This window comes from Phasianus colchicus, chromosome 7 (assembly GCF_987193195.1).
Source record: "Phasianus colchicus chromosome 7, bPhaCol1.hap1.1, whole genome shotgun sequence".
Classification (NCBI taxonomy): domain Eukaryota; kingdom Metazoa; phylum Chordata; class Aves; order Galliformes; family Phasianidae; genus Phasianus; species Phasianus colchicus.
Genome location: NC_143442.1, coordinates 6,343,804 through 6,369,907, shown reverse-complemented (window position 1 = coordinate 6,369,907; position 26,104 = coordinate 6,343,804). Strand labels below are relative to the sequence as shown.

The window sequence follows — 26,104 nt, the reverse complement described above, 5'->3', positions numbered from 1 at the left end:
ATCTATCTGCAGTTGATAAATATGTTCATAGCAATTGACAAGATTATTTGCAGTTAGGTTGCTTTAGAAAATAAGGACTTTTTGTGTACTAATCTTCTGGACTGCCATAAGCAAGCACATAGATCTTTGCAGTATGAGTTGCACTGAAGTGAATGCTGGTAACCCTTTTTGGTGTATGTTTTAAAAATGGTGTTGCAAAGAGACCAAAGTGAATTTGGGGAAAAATAAGGAAATAAAGAACTTTCAATATGTATAGAGACAGTGCTGATTACTGTCATTGCACTTGTGACCTGGCTAGTGTGTAGGAGGTAAATTAGATTTTAATTTCTGAGTTTATATGTGCAACTGTACATAATCTCTTTTCTTCAGCATGTAATCTTTTAAAATACTTTTTCTAAATGTGATTTAAGTGCTGTCAGTTAAACTGAAAAGCATCTGTATTCAAATTGTGTAAACATCGAAGGTTTGTGTGAGTGCCTTCCTAAATCTTAAATCACCATCTGGATTGTCTGGAAAAACAAACTCAGCAACCAAACAGCTCTGCTTATCCTTCCCTGCATTTCTGTCATTGTTTATTTCCAGTTTCTTCTTTCATCTCTAATCCTTTCCCCTCCATTAACGATCTGATGTTTTGAAAACACGGCCGGGCCTTTTTATTTTCCATGCTTCTTTAAGCCCAAACATCTGTAGTATCTCGTATTTATCAAACTCTGTTGCTTGAGATCTGAAACTGATCTGTGGCTGGGGAACACGGTCTGTGTGCCATGGCCTCTCTGCTGCACACCGCTGCCGTCCCCAAAGTGGTGCTGAGGCACAAGTGCAGCTCGGATAGTCGAGCGATGAGTGAGCATGGATTAAGATCCATCCCTTAGCACTTAAGGAGGAGAAGTTAAATGTCAAATGCTGTTTAAATGATCACTTAAAATTTTTCCTCGCCAAATCTCTTTTGCAGGGTGATGGCTTTTGGTTCTTTTTAAGGGGTGGTGAGGAGGGCAGCAATACTCCTGCTCATTTCATGCTTGTATCTTGTGAAGTGCTGCCTTGGGCTGTTTCTACAGTCACCATTTTCCAGGATAAGGTTGTAGTATCTTATTATATACAAAGGAATTTGTTTACAAGCTGGTGAGACTTACTGTTATGGAACGTAAAGTGTTTGCTTTCTTTTGTTTCATTGTAAATCCTACTTGCCAACTTCAGTTCTGTAGGTAGTTGTTGAAACAGGATATGGCTTTTTCTCTCATAACGTGAAGTTCCGTATTTAGCTAGCTTCTGTGACATGAATTTATGTGAAACCATTTGCAGAATGGTGATACTGACAAAGCAGTAGAACTGCTGAAAGGCTAGGCATTGTCACATGACCACAAGTTTGCTATTAATCTAATTCTAGCAAGCTCATAGCACACAACATTTTTCACATCCCTTTGAGCTAAGATGCACCATGTGGGAGGCACTTAAGATCTTTTAGGATATGTCTTTTGGCCCCAACTTCCTGCACATACTGCAGCTCCTTGTGTTGAAAGGGAATGGTTTAGTGCAGATTCTTTACTTACATTGGCTAGAATTCTTCATAACCACAGAAGAAATGGCTCATTTGTTTCTCATTTCACTTTAAACATTTGGATGTTTTTCACTTGTTGGTTTGTTTTCCTGAAACTGTTCTAATTATCTTGTTACTCACATGGAAATTAAGTAGTTCAGCTGGGGTAACAGAAGATATTCTTGGTGTTCATTATCATTTGTACTGCTTTTATAATAAGCCCCGGAATAGCTGTGAGAGATGTGTTTGGGGAACAAAGTACAGAGATGCTTGTAAGCTTTATTTCAGCACATCTTTCAGAGTTGAGCTACAGTTCTTTGCTTTGGGATATTTCTGCCACATCCTTGGGATACATTTTGTTTGGTATTTGATACCTGTTGATGCCTGCTCCTTCAAACACACCCTTGTGGGTGGTGGCATTATTTATTTCTCAGGAAAGCAAATCTGCAAAGAAGGTACATGGAACTTTGGTGTTCTAGAGATTTGTAAAACCCGATCAAGGGCACTTACTGGAGTTGAACAGAAGTATCTTCTATAATTCCAGTTGCATAAAATATAGATTATGTACTGTGTTTGTAGATTAACTACAATGAAGAGAGAACTGTTTATACTTAGAGGATTTTCTGAGCTTTCATGGCTCGTTGCTCCTCCACGCCTGCTGGGCTTCTTGTTAACTGTCTTTTTCAGACTTTGGGAAGATAACTGCTGCTTTATAGGAATAGTTTCACTGGGATGCCAACAAAATGATTATTATTATGACTACTTTGTAACTCTCTAATACCGAAATGCAAGTCTGAAAGCTATTACTGCTGGTACTGGCAAAGCAAAAGTAGAATGAATACATGTGAGAAATGGAGACTGTGCTTTTTTTCTTTAAATGGTTATTCAAGTTTTTGGATTGGTCACACCCCTCCCTACCCCCAGATAAAATTATCACATGTTTCAGTTGTCAATATTTTTAATGTATTTATTTATTTAGGCATTTGAAAGGGATGTTCTTGCTGATTCAAGACAACATCGTTCTGTCCGGGACTTTACACTGGGGATAAGGACATGGGACTCCTCCTGCCAGATTCCAGATGGTTCATTACAACTGACATCTTCGTTGACAACTGTGAAAAGGAACTTTGGATCATTTTATTTTATTTTTGTGGGAAACCACAATCCCCAAACTGTAGGACACATCAGGTAATAAATCCAAATACTTTGATTTTTCTGTACATTATTTGAAAGCTTGAAGCGTATAGAACATACTCTTTTTTCCTTAAAGAAATTGAATATTCCTGGTATTACGTCTTATACTCCAACTAAGTAATGGGAATAAATTGTATCTCGTATTTCTAGGGAAAACTAGAGTGGTTCCGTTATTGGCTCTAATCGTTACAGTTCTCTTTATATAATTGATTGTTATTAATAACTGTTGATAATTTTCATAGTAATTGCTGTTTCTGTCTGTCTTTGCTTCTGAGAGAGTGCTTAATTTAATATCAAGTGTAGTTTCACTATGTTTAGTGTGTAAGAGCTTCTGCATTTGGAACCTGTCCCATTGTTACTGACAACTAGGAAGCTTTAATGAAACTCATCTGCATTTGCACGCTTGGTTCATTGTAATTTATCTACTTACTCTCAACTCTTTATGTGTAATTCTTTCTTCCTTCAAATGAGTAAATCCCTCCTTGTTTCTGTTGGAAGCTAACTTGATTTGGAGCATTGGAATGCTTAAGAATTTGTTTTTAAAGTGCAGAAAGGAAAATCTGCAAGTGTCATCCAACAGTGTGGTGCTTAGTTCTCTTATATAGAAAGTGTGACATTATGTGCTTCTGCTAGAAGTGGTAAAAGGAAAATGATCAGTCCTTGCTTCTGATATGAGACAGGAACAATGTAACAGGAAAGCAAATCTTCACAGCAAAACAACTTTTACTTTGGGTAGCTGTTTAGGTATGTGTATTTCTTTATTAAAAAAAAAAAAACAACCTTAGTGATTCATTTTTTCTTTGTTCTAAAGGTTCCGTGTTTCTTGTAGAATTTTAAAATAATCTTTTCTAATGAGGATGTCTGATATTCTTACTGTAAAAGATGAAACTGATGCAATGAAGGGTTCAGAAGCTGAATTTAAAGATACAGACCCAGTTGAAAACCTTATAAAATCAGGAAGCCAAGAGCAGATTCAAGAGGAAAAGGATGAAAATTGCCCTGATAGCAAAAACAATATGCCGGTAAGAAGCTTTTCTCTTTATTTTTCACTGATGTATTGTGTTAAATGAATCTTTCTCATTGTCTTCTCATTTTTATTGTGATCTCCTTACATGTTAGTTTGACACAGATCAGGAGAATTTTTTTCATTTCTCTGTTTATGTACATATATGTATATATGAAGGTTGGTCATTTGATTGTTTGATTTGGATAAGTGGTTTTCACAGGAACCAGACAGGTTGTCTGTTATTTATGCTTTCACGAGTGCACATGTGAAGCTAAGTCAAGACTTTTCTATTATAGCAGAACAAGAGGAAAATTTGGCACTTCAAACATCTTCAGCTGTTGCTGAATATTGTCTGTATTTCAAAGAATTTGCTGTATTGAGAATACACTATATAGAATAATAGGATTTGGTCAAGACACTGAAATATTGAGTGTTGCTAGTATGGATAAAGCACTACAGAACAGCTCACCCTGAGTGGGAGTGACCAACCAGGGGTCCTGAGCTACGGGTGGCTCAGGTTTAACTCTTACAGAATAGCTGTCCTGCATGAGGCTGAAGTAATCAGATGCCAGTGATCCAAGTCCTGGGTATTAGAGGAATCAAATCAGCAATCTGGGTCCAGCCTGCATCAATGGCGGAGGGAAGCAGTGAGTTTTCATCCCATCTTGGCTGCCAGCAAGTACTTATTTACCTTCCCTTTTTCTCAGTATTCCCCAACTTGACAGCTGTGGTGTGCGATCTGTCAGGTTGAAAAGGTTAGGTTGTCCTAACAGAGAAATTAGTATGTATAAATATATGACCTTCGCAAGGTAGGAGATACACCTACAGAAACTTGTGGCATCAAATTTTGAGTAAGATGTGCAGGAGTTAAATACTGTGAAATCATCTTGTATTAAGAAAGCGAACGCACCAGTGTCAGCACCAGTTAAGAACGTGTGGCAGCATATTTGATACCTTTGAGATTCTGTTATGCAGTTACTATGTAAGCTCAGGAGCCCTAAAAGATGGGACTGTCTCATGGGACAAACTGGCTGACTCCTGGCTGAGGCCTAGAAAAAGAGTCAGATTTCTAAGAAGACATAGAAGCTTGTGTTTGAGAAGAAATTAACTTTCTATAGAAATTCTTCCATCTGTGGGTTGTTAATAATAATAAAAAAAAAAAAATGATAAAAATGGTGATCAGGGTATGGAGTTTGCCAGTATTCCTTTGTGGGCTGCAAAAACAGGAGAGTGGCTTATTAGATTCTTGTTATTGAGAATTGAATAAAACTTTTCTTTTGGGACTAGCTTTGTTCATGACTAGCAATTCAATATTCTGCTGAGTGAAGTAAGCCTTATCTGCTAGTTTAATTTGTTTCCAAATGAATCTTGTCAACTACTGTAATAACACAGTTCTACTCTTTAATATCTTCTGACTTTATTAAAGCTGGCATCAGTGTAAACAGATAGCTTTATGGAAAAATAAAGTCCTTAAAATGAAGTCCTTTGCCTGCAACATATGAGAAGCAACTACTGAAACATGGGTAGATATTAAAGCTGGTAATCTCTGTAATCAACGGAATATCCCAGTAGTCAGAAATTTCTTCTGGTTTCTTTTCTAGCAGTTCAGTAACTTGGAAGAATCTCATTCACGTTTTCTCATTCAGCAAGTAGTGTAGAAGCTTATGAGGCTCAAGTGGCAGATTGCTTTCCTGCAGAAAGGCACTCCTGCACAGAGAAATGGAAGTGTCCAAGGCTACGGGCTTTGCTTTTAGCTCTGGCTTCTTCAGCAGAGGTTTTGGTTGGTTGGTTTTGTTCTTGTGTGAAAGTAATATCTGGTGGCAGAGATAATTATGTAGCATGCACCTAACATACAAACCAGAAACTGTACATCTATGTAAAGACAACGTCTTTTTGATGCAGACAGTTCTACTGTCTTTTTCACTTAGTACTAATGTGGATGTTGTGTCCAGGAGTCTCCATCAGAAGCAGAACGTTGCCAGTACACGAATGGTGTGATTAAAAATCAAGCTAGTTGTCTGAGAGCACTGATTTCAGGAGTGGTAGGGAGATGGTCAGTTGTGGAGCCTAGTGAGTGCAGGGCTTCACAACTGTGTGTAACTGCAGTCTGTGAAAGTTAATATCACTTGTGCTGTGGTAGCTGATAGTGCAAATATGTATGTTATACTTTCTAAGTTGCAATTTAATTTCTTTACAATCAGGTAAGAAACTAGCTACAGTTGTTCCTCTGTCTAAACCTATGACAGTTTGTGTGCTTCTGGATCTCTGTAGTTTGAGTAACAGGCCATTATATTTTGACATACAGCTTTGAGTAAATTCTAGATTATTTTGAGATGTTGTGCACTAGTTACCAATTTGCTGTCATGTACAATGGGAATGCGAAAAATGTCTCATTAGAGTACAGGGGTATCTTTCCCAATCTTTTTAAGTAGTGTAAGAGTGGCACAGACCTTTTTGTTTCTCTGTTCCATGGCTGAGTTCTTTGAAGCCTTTCTTTGCCTCATTCTCAGCTATCTTGGTCTCTTCAGTTTTTACCTGTCTTTGTTTTCAGAATGTGACTTACTGATTTTTAATACGCCCATTATTGGATAGATTCTGTTCAGCTTTTGAACTGTTGAAAATGCTTCTGTAGCGAGTGGTGAAACTATTTTTCCAATTTTGATCATTAGTCACCTTCTCCTGTTTCATGGAAAATTGCTGTCAGTATTCACCAGTACAGGACAGCAAGTAACCATAGATCATGCTGTTTTTTCTGTCATTGCAAAGCTATGTTGTTAGGTAGGACTCTTACAATTAAGTGGTTTTAAAATCAGTCTAGTTTAATAGAAAGGTGAAGACCTCTTCTGTTCAGGTCTGCCACGAGTCACATCTGTCCTCTGAAATATCCAAGCAGTAAATCAGAAATACACAGACCTTTTCTCAAGATTTTTCACGCTCCTATGTTTGCCTTCTTGTGCCTGACCTGATTTTATTCAGTTTCTTTATAGCACAGAATGATAGAGAAAGGCATGTTAATGTTCCAGACCTTTACTTTGTATTTGGTATAATTGAAGTGTGGGGTAGTTAGGAAAAAATCAAGTCAGATACTTCCTCTGAAAGCCCCTAGTTGTATTTGACTGTTTGTGTTTGGTAAGCTATCTTCCGTTTTTACTTTACTGATTGCATTGTGTTAATTAGTTGGAAATGAAGCATAGTACTTGAACAGGTTTTTTTTCTTTAAGACAAAAACCTGATCAATGTTTTCATTATGCAATTTTTTTTTTTGGTAACACTTGCTTTTAAAGTGTCTTGATATCATGTCCAAAATTACTAATTGTGGGGCGTAAATATATTTTCAATCTTACTTTCATTAACACAGTGTTTTCTCAGGTTGGTAAAACTCTTTCAGAGCTGCAAATATAAAGAAGTTGCCTAACTCACTATGAATTAGATACTCTAAAGCAGCTAAAAAATGTTTGGTTTTCACAAATGAGAACGTAAAGATGCAGTATAGGAGCAAAACTTAGCAAATACAGGAATTGGAGCAGAACTAAAATTCATGGAGCTACAACATGTTCCTGTCCTGGAACTCCAATGGGAATGTGATTATTCTCCGCTGCTCAGGTTTTGTACAAGGATCCAGGTCCAATCATCTTAAAGTTTCATGAGTGAAGTTACTGTTCATGTCCCAGGATTTTTGGTTTTGCATTTCCAGACAGAGACCTTGCAGCATAGACCTTTTCTCACATGAGTTATCTATGCAATCCAAATCTAGTCTGGCATTTATCTCTCACAGTTATACGGCTGGACGTGGGGGCTTGTACTTCAGGTTTTGATATTCTTGAAATTATCCGGGAAAGCAAGGAATTGAGGCCTGTTAAAGAATTGTTTTACAGGGAATAAAAAGATGTGGTTGCCAGATAGCGGGTCTTAATATGATGGGTGGAATGACATTCATGTCATGTGCAACTGAGGTTGGATTCATTTCAGGCATGAGAGGGTCTCCCTCTCCCCTATCCCCAGCTCTCCCCAGTGTGGCTGCTACTGGATTGTCACGTGCTTATGAAGCCAAGCAGCAAAGTATTCAATACTTTCACTTACTACACTAAGTACCTATATTTTTACTCACCTGGGGGAATTAGTGTGGGATTAATTGATAAAGATTGGGAAATCATTCCATTCTTAAACTTCAGTAGCTTGATATGATGCAAACTTTGCTTGGGATACACAAAGTGCCAGCTTTCAGTAAACTATGCGTACTTTTAGCAGAGCTGATAGAAGGACAGAATGTTTTTCAGACACCAACAAAGCTGTCTATATTGTTGAAGATATAGGAAAAGCTGAACTGTCTTTGCTCAAAATCTCAGTAAGCTCTGATTTTCTCTTAAAAAAAAAAAAAAAGAGAGAAAAGAGGTAGCAGTTCAGTTTGCTTTCAGTCATCTATTTAAAGTCCTTCACACAGTGAAATGAGTAATATTTAAATGAGCAGCCCTTCTGCTCTTCACTGAAGCTGGGGCAAAAAAGACACTTGATACTTGAGGAAAGTGACAGAAAATAGCTGTTCTTCTTTCATAGCTTTTCATAAATAAGGGAATATTGTCTGTTAAACAAGATCTGAAATGGTATTATGGATGTTATTTTTCAGATACAAATATTAGGCTTACTCTTAGTGAAACCAGTTCTATTACAGGCTTGTATATTCATCAGTTTGAGTTCCATAGTGAAACCAGTACTTAAGCTATGTTACAGCACTGTGAGTGCCTCTGTACCTGCATAGCTATCACTGGAGTTTGTTCAAACTCTGCTGTTAAAAACCTGTCAAACACTTCTTTGCTTTCCATGTACATTTCAGTGATGTGTGCTGTCCTAAAATGGTGGTAATGTTCTTATTTTAAAAGAAACTATTAAGAAGAGAGGGAATCTTGGAAGAGATAGTGTTCATGGATAGCAAACTACTTAACTAAAGCAAAACTTTTGATCAGCAACCCATTTTAAAGTCGTTCTTTATAGCTCCTCATCTTTTAATTATCTATAAAATATAAAATAATAATTAGAATATAGTAATTGCCTTATAGGGGCTTTTTTCTTTTTTTCTTTCCTCTTCTTCCGTACCATCATTTTCCAGATGGGTTTCAGGAGCAGGAGGAAAATTTATCAAACAAACTCGTGTTACCAAGGAAATTGGGACATGAGAATTTTAAATGCAGGAGATAGCAGGGAGTTTTAACTACATGGATCTTACTGAGTGAGATTAATGCTTACTATTTGTTAGATTTCTTTTGTTACATCTTTTTTTATAAGTATCTTCTGTTATAAATGAAGAAAGGGAACTTGACAATAAGCACAATGAAGAAGGGAAAGCATGCGGTCCTTCAGCCAAAAGCACCTGCTATTGCTTTCATAGTCTTGACCATCACATCAGTAATAACTGTTAAAACTTTCTCTGTTATGCAGACTTTTACATGAATAAGTTGAACTATTAAGTTTAATAAAAACCTTTTCTGTTGTGCCTATCGTTCAGCGGCCAGTGCAGGCTTTTGGACAGACAGCAAAAAGGTCGAAGGTACAGTAGACTTGTGTGCTGGCATGCTGAGGAAGCCCTCCGTGCTTGATATGAAGCCTTGTTACATTGTGAACAGTGCCTTTAGTTTTGCCCTTTCTTTTCTGGCAATGAAGCTTTGTTTTATTCTGTTGGATTTTTTGTCTTGCCTAGTTGTCTGCTTTTGTGGTTTGCCTTTATATTTTTGGTGGCTTTTTATTGTTATGGACAGAAACACTTTTCCAAAGATTTTATTTACTTTCCATTAGATGTGCTCTGTTGTGCTTGATAGTGCCTTCAAAACTGCGATTGCTTTGGTATTTTCTTCCTAAAGGAAGTAATTTATTCAAAATATTAAAAATGCTGTTCTCAGACAGTTTGTTTTACGTAACTTGAATGGAAAAAAATAACAGCTTCTGGTGTCTTTATAGAACTTTGATAAGCCATAGTTTTTAATTTTACATACTTTCCTTTAGTCAAACACAAAGTTAAAGTTAGTTCGGAGCCTTGCTGTATGTGAAGAATATCCACCACCTCCTACAGCTGAAATATCACAGGACCTCCAGGTAAAAGTCGCATTACTGAAGTTTCTGAAACAATCTGAAGTAACTTACTATTCAAGAAAGTCTTTTGGGTGCTCTTTAAATATGTAGATACCATATTTAATTTTAAAAAATCAGTCCAGCTTTAATAGGGATGGTGATATCTATTGAAGAATCTGCTGCTTCTGAATCTTCTGAACTCCAGTGACTGGTATCAGGGAATGCAAAGAGGGAGGCTTTGTTAGTTCTTTCAGCTTTCTAGCATTACAGTGTGTGTGGTAGCTAATGCTGTGTGCCTTCATTAAGACAGCTAGAAAAACAGTGTGGTTGATATGCAGCATAACTTAACAGCTTTATATTTAGATGATTTAAGCAGTTTTAAATTTTAGTGTTTTGAGTGAATTTATGCACGTTATTAATAATTGCTGGTGGTTCTCTTAACACATGCCTGAGATATTGCTGAAGGCTAATTTGTTAATATATACTCAAAGAAAATCCTAAATACTGGACAAAATATATAAAATGCTTTAAAGTCCAACTTCTCTGACTATCTGTATCCTTAAAGTACAATGCTATTACCAGTTCTTGTTTGGGTATGGAAGATGGGCACTGAAATGATTTTCGTGCTGCTCTCGTTTTCACTCCTAACAAAAGTTAAATTCTTCATGTCTTCCTCATAAAGCATATCGACTTATTTCGCTGTTATTTGAAAAGCTTCTGAACTATCTTTTTGTGAAAAGTCTCACTTTCTGTAACAAGCAAAGGGAACCAGTAGGAGCGGGTAAGAATTTGTTGCTGTTGGAGATCCATTTTAGTTTTGGAGAGTGAAAGAATGTGAGAACTCAAACTAATTAAATGTCATAAGAATGAGCCACAAAGTCTCTGTCTAGGTTCTGTTCTTGGAACTGAGAAAAGGGGCTTTCCCAGTCCTTCCATAATGTACTCGAAGAGTTTACTGGAGAAATTTTGGAACTGAGCCAGCTAATTTAATAAAAAATCCAATTCTTAGGAACAGCAGTACAGCATGTGGAGTGAGAGATAAAAAGACAACAGAAAAGTTGATGCCATGTACTGTGATTTATAATCCTGTAATGTTTCCTGTAAGGCTACTAACACTGACTAGGAGATCAGATCACGGTTGAAGCAGTAGGGCTTAGCTGTGTCACTGCATCCTCATTCGATGAGCTGTTCATCCACAGCATATTTCAAATGTAAGTCATCAGGATTTTTTGGAACTCTTGCACTATATGACACCATATATTTAATGCTTTAAAATCAGAGACTCTCATATTAAGCATTCTCTGCAGGTGACGTTTATTGCAGTGCCTTGTGGGAATCTCTCCTTAGCACTTTGTAATACATGCAGCTTATTTTACCTTTGTAATACACTGATTTTTTATTCTTTTGCCATCCTTTGTCTAAGTTTAGGTGCTGGGGTTGTTCTGATTCTGTACACTGATATATGAACTATGACTACTAGTGCAGGATGATTAATTTCAGCTCTTAACAAGAAAAAGCTGGTTTTGTGTCCATGATATTGATATGGGTAATGGGCAAATTGATCTTTAAGAGACTGAACTTCTGTAACAAAATGAAACAACCCAAAGTGGGAAAAATGAAAACAGAAGGTGACAATTAACAAACAGTCTGTAGTGATGGTTTAAATTGACTTGTGTAAATGCAGATCATAGCTGATTTTAGAGAGTGCTGATGAAAGTTGAGAACACAGAATGTAGATCCTTTGAGTAACTGCTCTGTAATGCTTCTATTCAAGTGTATTAAGCTGGAGAAATTTTTCAGATTTTGATGGGTTTGGTTTGGGTTTTTTAGTTGTTGTTGTTTTCGTTGTTTTTTTGTTTTGTTTTTACTTTTTGACTTTTCTTTAAGTCAAAATTTGCTAATTCATGCTGAATTTGACAATTCATGCTGTTACAATGAAGATTTGAGATTGGAAGGTCATTTGCTTTACAATAAAGAGACTGTGAAATCAGTGTGCTGACAGACCAGCTATTGCTATAGTGGGATTAAATGAAAATTCTAAGGAACAGAAGCTGAATTATTTTTCAGTGGCTTTCCATGAAGTAGGTCACGCTTAATTAGGTGCTACAGGTTTTAAGGCATCAAATCACAAGAAAATGCCCTTTGGTACACAGTTCTATCACGCTTTGAAGTAGAATTGGTGGCAGTAGAATTGGCTGTTCAGATGGCTCTCCTTTTTTAGCTCTTGTTGCAGAAAGGAGCATAAAAATGATTACTTAGTCTGAAATCCTTTGGCTGAACTATTGCTACGATTTTTTTAAAAACTTTAGCTATATACTCCAAACCTATCCAATCAATATTCTAATAAGAGAAAATCAGACTACGAAAAATCTTAATTTACTTAATTTTGTAGTGTACTGTTGTAAAACAGAGAATAGCATGTTGTGTTGGTAGATCTGACGCAAAATTAATCTCTTAGTATGACAATCACCATGCTTTTTTTAAAGTAGCATTTGCATAGCTGTTGGGTGAACAGTCACTGTTAACTTTATAGTTGTTAGTGGAGGTTGTGCAAAGAGGTGTTTGCATGTGAAACAGTCTTTAGCCTTGTTAAGTCCTGATTGTTTGCAGTTATCTCAGTTATCTCTGGGGAAGCAAAAGAGATGTTTGAGAAGGTTCCAGGTAAAATGAATGAGGAAGTGCTATTACAGATCAGGATTGGTGGTCCACCTCTTGGGATCACTCCAATAAAAAATTTGTCTCCATTTCTCTCATCTTACTATGTTTTTGCTGTCTGAGACATGATAGTCCTTCATTAGTAGTTTAGTTAAAGACAAAAAGAGGCACAAAGGACAAGATGTTACTTGTCCAATAGTTAGGGAACCGTTGTGTCACGTGAATTCAAAAGGAAAGCTCAGATTTGCTTTATCTGGGAAACAGTTTTCGTGATAGTTCCCCTATATTGTATAGAAACATGGGTTTCTGAGATGACTGCTCGCAAAGCTACTTTGTCAAAATACACAAAAGGAATCAAATCCTTGATTGCATTAAGGTTTGCAAATTCAGCCTGGGTATTTTCTACTCTGAATATTTCATCTTTGTATGTGTGGTCTGTCTTAGAGATTGAAGCATTTGTTTTATTCTGTAATGGAGGGGGAAATGTAGATGATGCACACACTGCATAAAAACATAAAAACATGGTATAAAAAATTTGTCTGAAAACTGGAATATTTTCTTTATGTTTCAAGATACTTTAAATTCACTTTGAAATAGCGTTCAGAGCCAGGAAATATGTCAACATTCTAAAATATATATATTACTTTCTATCTCTTCTCAATAGTTTTTGCTAGTAACTAACTTCATTTTGTTTGGCTAGAGTATATGTGTGATCAGAATGAAAATGAAGTCAGTTACTTTCCTTGTTATTACTTCATTTTTGCAGGTGACATAGTGCAGAAAGTTCTGTCGCAGATATATATTGTTTGAAATAATTTCCATGGTGACTGACTTTTACTTTTGACAGGAGAAAATTCAAATCCAGTTGTCACAGTGTTGTGAAAAAGAAGAAAAGCCTGCAAAAGATGAAACGGAAAAGGAGAATTCCAGTGATAAATTGCACAGAAAAATGTTATCCAGAGGTTTGCTATCCGTCATTCTGCTTTTAATTTGTATTTTTTAATCACTGTTTTCAGGATTTATTAATGATCTTGTCTGACTTCTTGATGGGAAAAGTCTTAGGGAAGAATTTTTTAAATGTAAAAAATTATAATGCTTTCTTATGACTGAAAGCTCGTTTCTTCAGAGATCCACTGTCTAAGAATGCTCTGTTTGCATGAACCACAAGGGATTTTTGCACATGTTAATGATTAATATTTCATTGTGCCTTGTTCACTTGACTATATGGTCATTCACACACATACTTTTGGAAGTATCTAGATTATAAAAATCCTTTGGAGTAAGGGTTGAACTCAATAAGTTAGAACGATAAATATGATGCATGCATGTTAACGTTCCTGCAGTCTGGATTGAAGGTCTATTCTACTTGGAATAGAACTGCAGAAATTAATCATCACTGTTTCTGTCCATGTTATCTTTTGTTATCTTTTGCCATGTTTATTGCATATAAGTTGGTAAGTCATTGAACAGCTCTTGGTTTAAATAAAGGAGACAGAAGTCATATCTAGGAAACTTTTATCAACCAATATGTAGGAAATATCTTTAAACCTAGTATTCTTTTCATGAGGCTGCTAGCACTTGTCTGTCTTGTCTCTTTCTCAATTCCATGAGGCCTTCTTCATGTGACGTTTCTGTACATCTTGTCCCAGCTGGCAACCAGGCATTCATGAAATAAAAAGCACCAGGGTGCAGAACTTGGCTGCATTTATAAATGTCAGTCTTCAAAATGATGCCTTAAGAAACAAATGCATCGTGTTAGAGCTACCTTGCTTAACCTCTGTAGTGTGTGCTCACCATCTAAAAATTAAAACAAAAAAAATGTGCTGTTGCTTCCTTAAAAAACAACAACAAAAAAAGCCTGCTTATGTTGTGTCCAATGAATCTTATGCTCCTTACTGCAGTAGTCCCCTCCCTTGTTGCTAGTAGAAGCTAATTTGCCAGGACTATGCTCCATACTAAACACAAAAAGGCCTAGAATAGCAAGGGCTGATGCACCTAAGTTTGAGCTGTGCCTACCTTGGGCGTAGGTTGACACTTATGTAGTTCTTGAAAGAAATCTAGTTCCAAAATTATTAAACCATCTATAGCTTATAATTCTGAGATCTGTAACTCTGGAATGTGCTGGTGAAAGGGAAGGTTTGTTGTTAAAGTACTTCAGTGACACAAATTGTTATTAGGAAATATTTTATTCTTGTTCTGAAACCAGAACAAGACTGAAGGCTGTGGGAAATTCCTGAATGTGATGTTGTGGAAAGCAAGACCAATAAAATGAAGGTTCTTAATACTACAGAATAATAATAATGTAGGATAAACTGTTACATACTGAATTACAGTATTTCTTTGGGCAATATCTAGTCTTTCTGTATATCAGCTACTGGTCTGTGAAAGTGTATACAGCAGTGCAGTGTAGTATGTTGGAGAAAACTTGGAGGGTCGATAGAAATGAGACTACTGAAGATGATAAAATACTCCTTCAAAATGTAAGGAGGTTGTTAATAGACTGACAGTGTTACTGAAGCTTTTGTTTCTTGTGTTATGCTTGAATTGGAGGATTAAGAGAGACAGGGTTTTTCAGCTTTGTTTTTTTTTTTTCTTCAAACCTTTTCTGTGGAAACTGCAAGTGTTGCAACATGTCTACTAGTTTAACAGTATTGATCCATAAAAACAATGTTCATCAATAATTAGGAAAAAGATAGGTTTGGTGGTTTTTTGATTTTGGTTTTTTTTCCAAAATGTAATTCTGCTTTCTTCCACCTTACCTTTAGATTCCAGCCAAGAGTACACAGATTCCACTGGTATAGATCTTCATGAATTTTTAGTAAATACATTAAAAAACAATCCCAGGTAAGCATCAGCAAAATCAACTTGCAGTTTTTCTGTCTTTGGTATAGGACCATGTTTTGTTATGTATGTTTGTTTTGGTTTTCATTATTATTATTGTTGTTGTTATTTTATTTTCTTCCTCTTGAATGTTTACCATTACATCAATTACTTAGGATGAGATTTTGCTGTGAAGACTATCTGAAACACCAGTCCATTGTAGTTTGTGTGTTATATGAACACAGGTTCAGGACCCTGACCTGTTGTAAATGCTTTTCCTGTTTAATGAGCAAATAATGAGTTCTGTCTGTGTGCAGCTCAATCTGAAGAGACTCTAATACTCTTTAAAATTTGTACTCATTTAGCATCTGCTTGTTAGATACCAGATTGCCTTCTTTTACTTTAACCTATCTCGTACTGAATTTATAGACAGCTTCTTTTAGTATGAATATATAAATCACAGGCACATGTATCTTCAATCTACACATCAGAAACCAAATCTGACCTAATCGAAGTCCATCATTTTGTTAGGAAAAGTTGATATGATTCTGTTGCTTTGAAATTTGCAGTACACTGTCTGTCTGGTTTGTTCTTTCCCTTAACAGTTTAATACTAGATCCTAACATGTGGCTTAACATACAAGGCAAGAAATGAGCTTATTGGAATTGTGCTGCTCTTGTGAAAGATATTCCTGTTATTTGTTAGTTGCTTATGTTAGTTATTATTTACAATATGACAATGTATTGATATTCCATTTTATTGGAGGGGGAGGGAACAAAAGAGAAGATTATCATAATGGACCAACACATTTTGTCCTATACAGAAGACATTAGAAAAATTAGAATGCATAGGCCTGTATTAGTCTCTTACTTCAGCCCTACTGGAAGTCATAAATCATCCTAGTGAAAACAAGAAGTTTATAGGCAAAGGCCTGCTGGGGGTTTACCTGCTGTCATATTAACTGATGTGTGCAAACAATGACCTTTTGACAGTTTCATTATATGCTCATGAGATATTGAAATTGGCATATGCATTTTTAAGATTATTTTATAGTGTTTCAGCTGATACCCATTTCAATCATCTTCAGTTTTAGTTTTTTATATTCTCTTAATATCTTACCACATTGCAGTGTGTGCCAGCTTTTAACTACTTACTTGTAAGTATGTTGTAGGAATGCCTTCTGTTACCAGCACTTACTCAGTCTGTTTCTATGATCCTGTGATTTACAGTTCAGGGGGCAGAATCTTGCTACCCATGCTGACCAACAAGAACCAACCTAGTCGCTCTTTCCCTTCTCTAGCTTTCTTGATAACTTTACTTTCTATTGATAGTACCAGGAAGAGATTACTAGCAGGCTCTTTGCACTATGATTTCTGAGATGAGAACAGTGTGGGTCAATAAAATACAGCTTAGTGGAAAATGAGTACTTTCTCCTAAAAATAAATAAATACTGTATTAGACACCTGATGGTCCTATTTAGAGTCTTCCATCATTCCTTGATAATAGATACTATCTGTGTATTCTTAAGATGAATACAGCTGGAGTTATTGGAGTGTCTCATATGTGAGTTGCTGTGTTTTTATTTTCAGGGACAGAATGATGCTGCTGAAATTAGAACAGGAAATTTTAGATTTCATTGGTAATAATGAGTAAGTACTGTACTCTTATAGGAAAAAAAAATTCAAGAGTGTTCCTGTTTATTTAATAAAGCTACTATTCCTTTCTTCCAGAGCTCCAAGAAAAAAGTTTCCCCCAATGACATCTTATCATAGAATGCTGTTGCACAGGGTAGCTGCTTACTTTGGATTAGAGCACAACGTGGACCAGAGTGGGAAGTCAGTCATAGTAAATAAAACTAGCAATACAAGAATGTAAGTGTAAAAGTCTTGGAAAAACTTTATGGTACACACATTCAACTCTTGATATAATGATGCTGTATCTGCAGCAATAGGGGCTTGTCTGTTCATTAGGTAGCATGCAGCAAGGAGAGGTGTTCTGAGTGTTACGTAATAATGTGATGTGTTGCATGTTTAAAGATTTAGCAATGAAAAAGTATGTTGTTTCCATAAAATATGAACTTACATCTACTATTATCTGTTTAAAGATTGAAAGCAGCTTCAAGTATCTCCTTTTGTTTGGATCAAAGCAGGACCAGCCCTTATCTTAGAACAGGCCTTGTTCTGATAGGGTGAACAGAGGGGAAAAGTCTTGCTGAGCTTTGGTTTTTGTACTGTAAAAGTCTACTGAAAAAATTCAGCTTTGAAATCTGTTGTTGGAATAATGCTGCCTGCAAATCTCACAACCTCACAAAGTAAATGTAACAAGGAAGGCAAACAGTGGAAGTGTCAACCAGGTTAACAACTCTGCATGCTGCTTTATTCTGATGGCTGGGGAGTTCTTGGAGAAAACTTACAAAATGCTAGCACTGGAATCAGAGCATCACCAAATTCCACGTGTAGTTGACACTTCTGCTCTTAGGACCCAGCTATTCTGTATTCTGCACTTACTCTGTCTCCTCCTTCTCTCACCACAGAAAGATGAAGGGCTAATGTGTTGACTGTATTTAAGTTTTGTGTACTTAGTTTCTAGCTTTAACTTAGTAAATTTGCATGTCACTTTTTTTCTTGAAGTATTCTGATATGAGCATGAAAGTATGAGTTCACAGCTCCTGCATCCTCATCATAGACTCTCTGCAGCTTTGAAGGAATAAAATCGTATTATCCATCCTAATTTAAGAGTCAGTAGAACTGAAACAACGTACCATACTGAAATTTTACTTCAGCAGATAGTTTCCCTCTCAAATTTATTAGAAAATTATATAGGGCCTAAATATGTGTTAGATAAACTTAAGTCTTTTTGTATTTATTTTTGGTTTGGCTCTACATACTCTATCAGAAATTAATTACAAAGGCATACATTTCAAATCTGTTGTCTTTGCATCTACTGGCATCTGTAGACTGAAGCTTCACACATACAAGTGTGGAATAAGAACTTCTAAAATATGATTTCTTGTTATTTTTTAATTTATTATTATTGCTTTTTTTTTAACTGGCCTCTGGAAGCCCCATGTAGGTGTAGTTACTAATTAGCAGGCATTTCATCCAACCTGCAGACAAGAAGAGTCTTAATGTTTTCAATATTCTTATTTTAAATCACTTCAGATATAAAATAAGAATTTAGAAAGAAAACCTTGGAGATCTGCTCCATGTTGAATAAAACCAAACTTACCTTTTCCTCATAGGCAGATTCCCGGCTCCAGCGCCGATCAGTGATGTTACTGACATCAACAACCCAGTGCATACTGGGACGTCTCAGTGGAGTGGGAAGTTGGTGATTGCAGGGCAGTAAATTCAGGGACCTTAAAAAGAAAGAGGTAAGACAGTCTAAAGGTTCTCTGAAATGCCTGCTAATTATATTTGGGCATCCAGTAACTAATAGTTAGGCTTGACTGTTTTACAGAAAAAGTTCTCCTGATTTTATACAAATGCCTTGAGTAATAAGTAAAATACAGAGAAGAGTACATATACATTTTGTCTTTCAATAGGCAAATTCTTCCTGATTGTCTGAGACAATCTTACTGTAGTCGTAGCAGCTTCATTGTCTAGGTAGTTGGTATCCATTTTTTATTTAAAAAAAAAAAAGTTTGCAAAATATTTCACTTTCTTTCACAAAGTAGATAAAGTACCAAAAGAATATATATTGCTTCTTCCTCACTTTGATCTCATGAAGCTCTTGCTTGTCTGCACTGTTGTCATTTTTCTTCTCTTGTTTATTTCTACTTAATTATGTTTTAGAAGCTTGTAAGTGTCATGCTTTTTCCTCTCTATATATCTCCTTATCATCCATTTTCCCTTGAAATGAATTCTGAGGTATATTACAGCTCTAGCAGAAAGCACCTATCTTCAGTTCCGTGCATGCCCAATACTCATTGCATGGCACCAGTCTGGATTCAAGAGCACTTCTGGTTCCCCAAGGGCATGTGGTTGCTTCCCACCTTAGTTGGAAACTGAAGCAAATGCTTTGAAGGAGGAAGCGATTTTAAAAGCAGGTTTGTCATGCATCAGGAACAGGAGTTGTCAGGTGTACACAACAGTACACGTTTTTGGTATTTTTCCCATTGCCCAGACAACCACAATCTGTCACATCTGTTAGACTATTAAATATATTGTACACGTCACTTATGTTAGACTGTTAAATATATTGTACACATTTCAGTTGGTTCCACCATGTATAGTGTATTTTTACAAGTCCATAAATTTTTCTTTTTAACAACTTTTCATAGACCTGACCAAAAGTTTTGTGAGCATATAAAGGATGAGAAGAGTGATGACTTTCAGAAGCGGTACATCCTTAAAAGAGATAACTCTAGTTTAGACAAAGATGACAACCAGGTGAATAAATATTACTTTCCACTTCTGTTTGTTGTATTGGACGATGTATCTGTACTACTTTCATGTGTAAGTTGACGCTTTATCACTTAATTTAGATGAGAATACGATTAAAAGATGACAGAAGAAGTAAATCCATAGAAGAACGTGAAGAAGAGTATCAGAGAGCTAGAGAAAGAATATTTGCACAAGACGTACGTATCAAAGAAAAGCATGCTGTCTTTTATATGAACACTTCACATACATGTGTGTGCTTGTTAAGAGATGTTTCTTTTCAGGAAACTTTCTATATCAGAAGAATACTGAGCAGATCATCATTAGTGTGCCTTGAAGTCAATTTTTAGATGATACTGAAGTTTCTGGGAAGTTACTGATTTTTCCTCTCATTGTTACCGCATGAAGCCCACAGAAACATCGAGAACATTTTCATATGTTCTTTAGCATTACTGTCTTCAATGCATTATTTTGCCTCTTAATGAAATTTAGGTTTAATTTTTGGTACTGTAGACATGACAAGTATTACTGAGAGCAATAATTATCACTTTCATTTGTTTTGCTCTTAGACACAGGTGTGAAAAACCTATTTATTTCAAACGCATCTTATGACCAGTAGCAATAAAAGAATTTGAATTTCCACATGTGCAAAATGAGTCAGAAATCTGGAAGTCTGGTATCTTGAGTGGAGTTAAGTGGGATGAAAATTCTGCAGCTCTAGTTTAGTTAATAAGTTTGTGGTGTTAATGATAATGTGAGCCATACACTTATTCCAGAGCCATTCACTTATTCCAGAGCATCATATAGTGCCACTTAGTAAATTGTTCAGCCTTGCATTTTTTGCAAGTAGAGTTTCTGTTTCATTCAATGTTATTAGAAGTAAATGTTGTCTTGCAAAGTTGATTACTTTAACCAACTTTTCTGCCATTTATCTGTAGCTCTCACACATTTGTAATATTCTTATTCTGTAGGAGTAACGAGCTCTGAGAGGCTGATTTGCTGTACCCATGATTTCCAAAAATCATTTTGTTCACCATAGTTACAAGCAAAAAGGATGGAGTTTTAGCCTTTTCTTTTTGCACACCATGTATTGTACCCTTAGAAAGCTTTATACCAAAGGTTAGAAGTCCTTGTTAAGAACAATATAATTAAAGTTATTAATAACCTTTTTTGCTTTTTACTGTATGTGTGCCTGTATCTGATGAATTCAGTATAGTTATTGCGGTAGCCAGTAGTATTACTATACGCTTCAAGTAGAGGAGAAGGCCACCAAGATTTTGCTAACAGACCTGCGCAGTCATATCAGCTGGATGTTGTATGGAGGAAAGGCCTAATTCAAGGAATTGCAGCTTCAGAGAAAATACTGATATAAATGAATTGATCAGTCCTATTCTAAAGTTAATTTTAACTTCATACAGATACATCTTTTTATACTGACTTTTCTTCCCCCCATACCATGGAAATTATTCACCGAAGAGGTTATATTTTCAGGCAGTTTTATATATGAAGAAAGCTATCAAAGTTCATAGCTAACAGAAAATACTTCAAATTGCAATTTGTTTTGTTACTATGCCGTAAGAGGGGTTCTAGATGCAATTAATGCTTATTTCTACACTTTTTTTTTGCCACACAGTCCCTGTGTTCCCAAGAGAATTATTTCACCGATAAAAGGTAAGTAAATTTGCATTTCAATTCTGTCTCACTTTTCTAATTTCTTAATAAATATTAAGCTATCTTATTAAAATGCCAACAGAATCCAGGAGGAAGAAACTAATAGTACACAACAAAGACGACAGATATTTAGGTATTTGATGCATTCTCTAAAAATATATATATATATATATCCCCAAGTATTCCGCATGCATTTCACCTTTTTCTTTTCTTCTTTTCCTTTATTTTGCAATTGATGCTTGTGCTAAAATTTTAGTTTATAACTTGCAGAATCAATAAAAAAGCATCAGGGAGATCAGCCAACAGCCATCAGAGCAGTACTGAGAACGAGCTGAAGTATTGTGAGCCCCGTCCCTGGAGCAGCACCGATTCCGATAGTTCCATCCGCAGTCTGAAGCCAGCTGTAACAAAGGCCAGCAGCTTCAGTGGGATCTCAGTTCTGACAAGAGGAGATAGCTCTGGAAGCAGCAAAAGCACAGGCAGGCTATCTGAGACAGGTATTATGAAATCTCTACATAGTTACCTAGCAGTGAAGTACCTGCTGGTTTGATGTTTGACGCATATTGTGGATGTGTGCTAAGTAGAAGCCTTGGTCTTGTAGGAGTTCCATGCATACAGCTCCCTCTGGTCTCAGTGGGTGTTGCGTGCATAGAATGACTACTGACCGAGGCCTTAAGTGTGTAAGTGCCTTGGAGAATTAGAATTCAGGTTACAAATTAAATGAAGACTTTTGACTTAGGAAGTAGAACTTAAAACTTAATTACTGGTGGCTTTAAATTAAATACATTACAAAATTACAAAGAATTTGAGGGTATTTATCAACATATGTACTTAATACCAAATCAAAATGAGTTTGGAGTTCAACTCCATCACAGCAAAGCTGCTTTGTGCAGTCTTAAGAATCTGAGTTGCTATCCTTCTACCATACTATCGCATAAAAACCTATAAATCATTGTTTGTTCTGATCAGTATCATTGCCAGGATTTAAATGCTTAAAAAGTTTACTTAATTTTTAGATTGCTGGAAAAAAAAAAAAACAGAACAATGGAACAAAGTGTACAGTTTAATTGTAAGCTTCACAAATTCTGGGAAAAAGAATACTAATTTTTTTTAAGCCTTTGGGTTTCAAAGGTGTGCTCATATGTAGCTAATGTCAAAACAAAATCTCAGAAAATAAGGATATAAATCTTCTGTCAATCGAAAGTGGCATTTAGTAAATATTTGTATTCTAAATGGTAAATAAATTCGATATAAGAGATCATCTTAGCTGTGCAGAATTTTGAGTCTTGAAGTAGATGGGTGGGTTACAGATGTGCTACTTCAAAGTTAGAAGTAGAAATCAGAAGAGAAGAATGTTACTGCTTATCTGTATTGTAGTTGGCCTTCCTGTCATTTATAACACTTTTTTTCTAAGGAGAATTTGTGAATTTTTTTACTTTCTTTGATACTTTTACTAACTGTAGATATACTACCACATCTTTAATGCAGTAACTAGATTTTTTTTCCATTATGTGTAAAAATATATATATGTTCCAAGAGTACTTCTACATTTGTTTTGAAACTCTGAAATCATGTACATTCTCAGAAACCTTTTGTTTAAAAACATTAATCAAAAGAAAAAATGTTCATTTTTTGATAAAAAATGCAACTGGCTTTAACTATGGTGACTTCAGGCTAATTTCTCTACGTAATCTAGAAGTGGCTACCTTTGTTAAGAAATCTAAACAAAGTAACTGGTAAAATCAGGAGTGTTTTCTGAAGCTGACATAAATTATTTTGCACAATTTACAAATTTTAGCTTTGCATTTCACTTTAGCAATAGGAAAAAAAAAGCTAATAGCATCAGCATATGCTTGCAGCTGTACTAATTTTTCATACTAACAAATGAAAAGCTTGCAATTAGAATGTTTTTTGAAGGACAGTAAGGTGACTTAAAATGGTAAATATGTTTTACCCCAGTCTTCTAGATTGTATAGAGGCTGCTAATAAGAGTTATTACATTGAAACTTCTATATGCTAAGTCCTGCAAGTGTCATAGCAAAGACTTAAAGTGTGCTGGATTGTATGGCTAGAGGTCTCTAGGAAACTGTGCAATTCTATAGACCATTCCATATTGGGCTTCTGGAAAACTGCTCTTGTCAGCATGCATTAGCTTTCAGAAAGCTCAGGGTCTGATTCTCCACTGCCTTGCAATGTTTATAGCCATTCACAATTGTAAAATAATTGCTTTCTCTAAGCAATTTTATATTCTTTTTGAACTTCAAATAAGACTAATTCAGGTTAAAAATACCATATTAACTTATTTTTCTTCTAGCTGCATTTTTTATTTCAGCCTTAAAATTGCCAGGGGAGAGGGGAGGTTGGGAAGAGTGTGTTGGGAATTTTAGTATTCTGCAATTTGTCCATCAGGTGAGACAGATCTCAGACATGTAGTAGCCACAAAAAAGTAGTCATTCCTTGCATGTAGGCTGTGTCTATAGAGCATGTACTGTAAGTAGTGTATCTGAAGGGATGTTTGGCTGAATGGATCTGGGTTATCCAATGGCCTGCATGTATAGGATAGCTGTCAACTGTGTGTGCACAACTGGTGTATGTAAATCCTTGAGTACATCAATATGTATGCATGCATCTTTTTGGAATGTGTGAGCAATCAGTTATTAGAACTGTGGAAGAACTGCACAGTAGTGCATGTGCATGTATACAGATGTATTTTCTGACCAGAAATCAGATCTAGAGATGGTTAAAGTGCAAAGCAGTGCTGAATTGACCCTTGGTTTACCGAAAGAATCTTATAATGGTATTCCAGGGGAGATGAATGAATTTCATTGGCAAGGCCACTGTTTAATGATGTGCTTATGCTTAGCTTTAAGGATAAGCATTTAAAAGTGTGTGTGTGTATGTGTACATATATATAAATATAAGTGAGCATGATATTTCTGTCTTTAGGTAAAAACAATTTCTCATTACTCCTTTCCTAGGTTCAGAGTCTTCTAGTAGTGTAGGGTCATCCACGGGTTCTCTTTCTCACACCCAGCAGCCTCTTCCAGTGCCAGCTCTAAGCCAGCCTTCTCATGGCACGCCTGCCGTCTATCCAACTGTCAGCACTAGTAACTCTCTTTCCTTTGATGGTGGCATAAATGGGCAAGTGGCACCTACTAGCACTAGCTTCTTTTTGCTTCCCTTGGAAGCGACAGGCATTCCACCTGGCAGTATTCTGATCAACCCTCAAACAGGTTGGTATCTGCTCGTGGGTGTTCTTGTTACAGTTGAGAACTCAGACCAAAATGTGCAAGTGTTTATATAAGAGTTAATTTCAGTACTGTCCTTTCTTTTTATTTTTTGGTGTTTATGTTTGTTCAGTACACGTAATTTAAAAAGCATGACTTTTATATAAAAGGAATAAGTAAATCCACTTTGGGTTTTGCTACAGGTTTTAATTTATAGGTTTAATGTATTGTAACAGTGACTAGTTCAAAATACTTTAATATGTCATTTATTATCTAGAATACAGAATAAGGGGAGAGGGAAGAGTCTTTTTCAATGCTAATATAAAACAGTTTCACTGAAGAAAGAGCTCCTGAGCAAACATTCACACAGACTTGAAAGAATTCATTATCCTTTGTTTTGCACGTTACGATAAACATTTCTGTAAACTCATGACAGAAATAAGGATGGATTATATGCTATTTTTAAACCTCTGTTTCAGTTTAAAACAAGATTAAGTCAATGTTGGTATATTTGGCCAATGTTAATATTTTTAATAAGTAGGAGGATGAAATTTTGTAATGTAGATGCAGAGATGTGTAACTTCTTGCCTGATTTAAAAAAAAAAAAAAAAAAAATCAACCTTTTCCTTGCTGTGGAAGCTAAGGAACTCTGAAGATTTGATTTTACCTTTTCTGTGCAACACAGATTATATTTCACTTTTCATATATAGATTAGTTTCCTTTCTAGATGAGGAAATTCTTCAGGATGCATTTCTCATTCTCTAGATAGACTTAATTATACTTGAATATAATTGCATGTACTTTTGTAAAACTGATTTTTTCTGATTGCTGTTGTTAAAGTAATCACTTATTTCTCTCACGTAGCTAAATAATTTTCTTTTTCTATAATGCAAATCAGTTGCTGTTCTTGTATACAAAACTAGAAAACTAGTTGATTAATGAATCTTCATATTGATATGCTACTAAAGCTTCTCTTAACTAAATCCCTCTAAAAATAGCTAATGCTGATCCTAATAGAATTTGGTTACAGCTGACTGTAGCAGCAAATTTTTCTAGGCAGCCATTGCATTTCTAGGAGGAATTGTTTGCTATCTCAGGTATAGATTCTGGACATAGCAGTAACTTTGCTTCTAGGCATAATGAGGACCACTGCACATCTTACATGTGAATTTTTCATTGTGAGGTTGGCCATCTGAGCAGAAGTGTGGCAATTTGTGATCAAATTTTGCTAGGAAAGCAAAACTTTGTAGCATTTGTAGGCATTTGTGTGCTCTGTGCTCTGCAGAAAATATGAAGAATATTGGCTCGTTTTTCATATTATGAGTTTATAGCATGACCGTACTAAAATCTTCAGAGTTGCTGTAAACAAAACAGATAAATGCAGACATTGGAAGGCTACTATCAGTTTGCAGATAGTGTCATCTGAAACATGATACAGTTTAAGTCGTGGTCTTTGTCATCTTCATTTCACTTATGTCTATGTCAACATTTTGCATGTGATTAGATTCACTTTGTTCCTCCTGTACAGTTGGTCATTTCCCAGTTATTTTGG

At 35.8% G+C, this 26,104-nt stretch overlaps 1 protein-coding gene and 1 long non-coding RNA gene across 13 annotated transcripts in view; one reads left to right on the top strand and one right to left on the bottom strand.

The window, feature by feature from the left end:
• The first annotated feature begins 2,636 nt into the window (after positions 1 to 2,636).
• Positions 2,637 to 26,104, top strand: part of R3HDM1 (R3H domain containing 1) — a 42,603-nt gene continuing 19,135 nt past the window's right edge. For 5 of the 12 annotated variants that reach the window (XM_090143566.1, XM_090143563.1, XM_090143567.1 and 2 more), the window contains exons 1-13: positions 2,637 to 2,725; positions 3,543 to 3,753; positions 9,732 to 9,821; positions 13,300 to 13,414; positions 15,218 to 15,296; positions 16,862 to 16,921; positions 17,003 to 17,143; positions 19,555 to 19,663; positions 19,759 to 19,854; positions 21,288 to 21,325; positions 21,408 to 21,458; positions 21,596 to 21,822; positions 24,304 to 24,558. In XM_090143566.1, coding sequence (XP_089999692.1) covers positions 3,583 to 3,753; positions 9,732 to 9,821; positions 13,300 to 13,414; positions 15,218 to 15,296; positions 16,862 to 16,921; positions 17,003 to 17,143; positions 19,555 to 19,663; positions 19,759 to 19,854; positions 21,288 to 21,325; positions 21,408 to 21,458; positions 21,596 to 21,822; positions 24,304 to 24,558 — 1,432 coding nt within the window. In that variant the 5' untranslated portion in view covers positions 2,637 to 2,725; positions 3,543 to 3,582. Of the gene's footprint in view, positions 2,726 to 3,542; positions 3,754 to 9,237; positions 9,280 to 9,731; positions 9,822 to 13,299; positions 13,415 to 15,217; positions 15,297 to 16,861; positions 16,922 to 17,002; positions 17,144 to 19,554; positions 19,664 to 19,758; positions 19,855 to 21,287; positions 21,326 to 21,407; positions 21,459 to 21,595; positions 21,823 to 24,303; positions 24,559 to 26,104 lie in introns of those variants that run through there. The other 7 variants (XM_090143571.1, XM_031590733.2, XM_090143565.1 and 4 more) reach the window with 7 other exon arrangements.
• LOC149917198 (uncharacterized) overlaps positions 13,422 to 26,104 on the bottom strand; it is a 37,127-nt gene continuing 24,444 nt past the window's right edge. Inside the window, exons 3-4 of the long non-coding RNA XR_016468129.1 lie at positions 18,501 to 18,630; positions 13,422 to 14,185 (exon numbers count right to left, since the gene is read on the bottom strand). This is a non-coding gene — a long non-coding RNA (uncharacterized LOC149917198). The remainder of the gene's footprint in view (positions 14,186 to 18,500; positions 18,631 to 26,104) is intronic.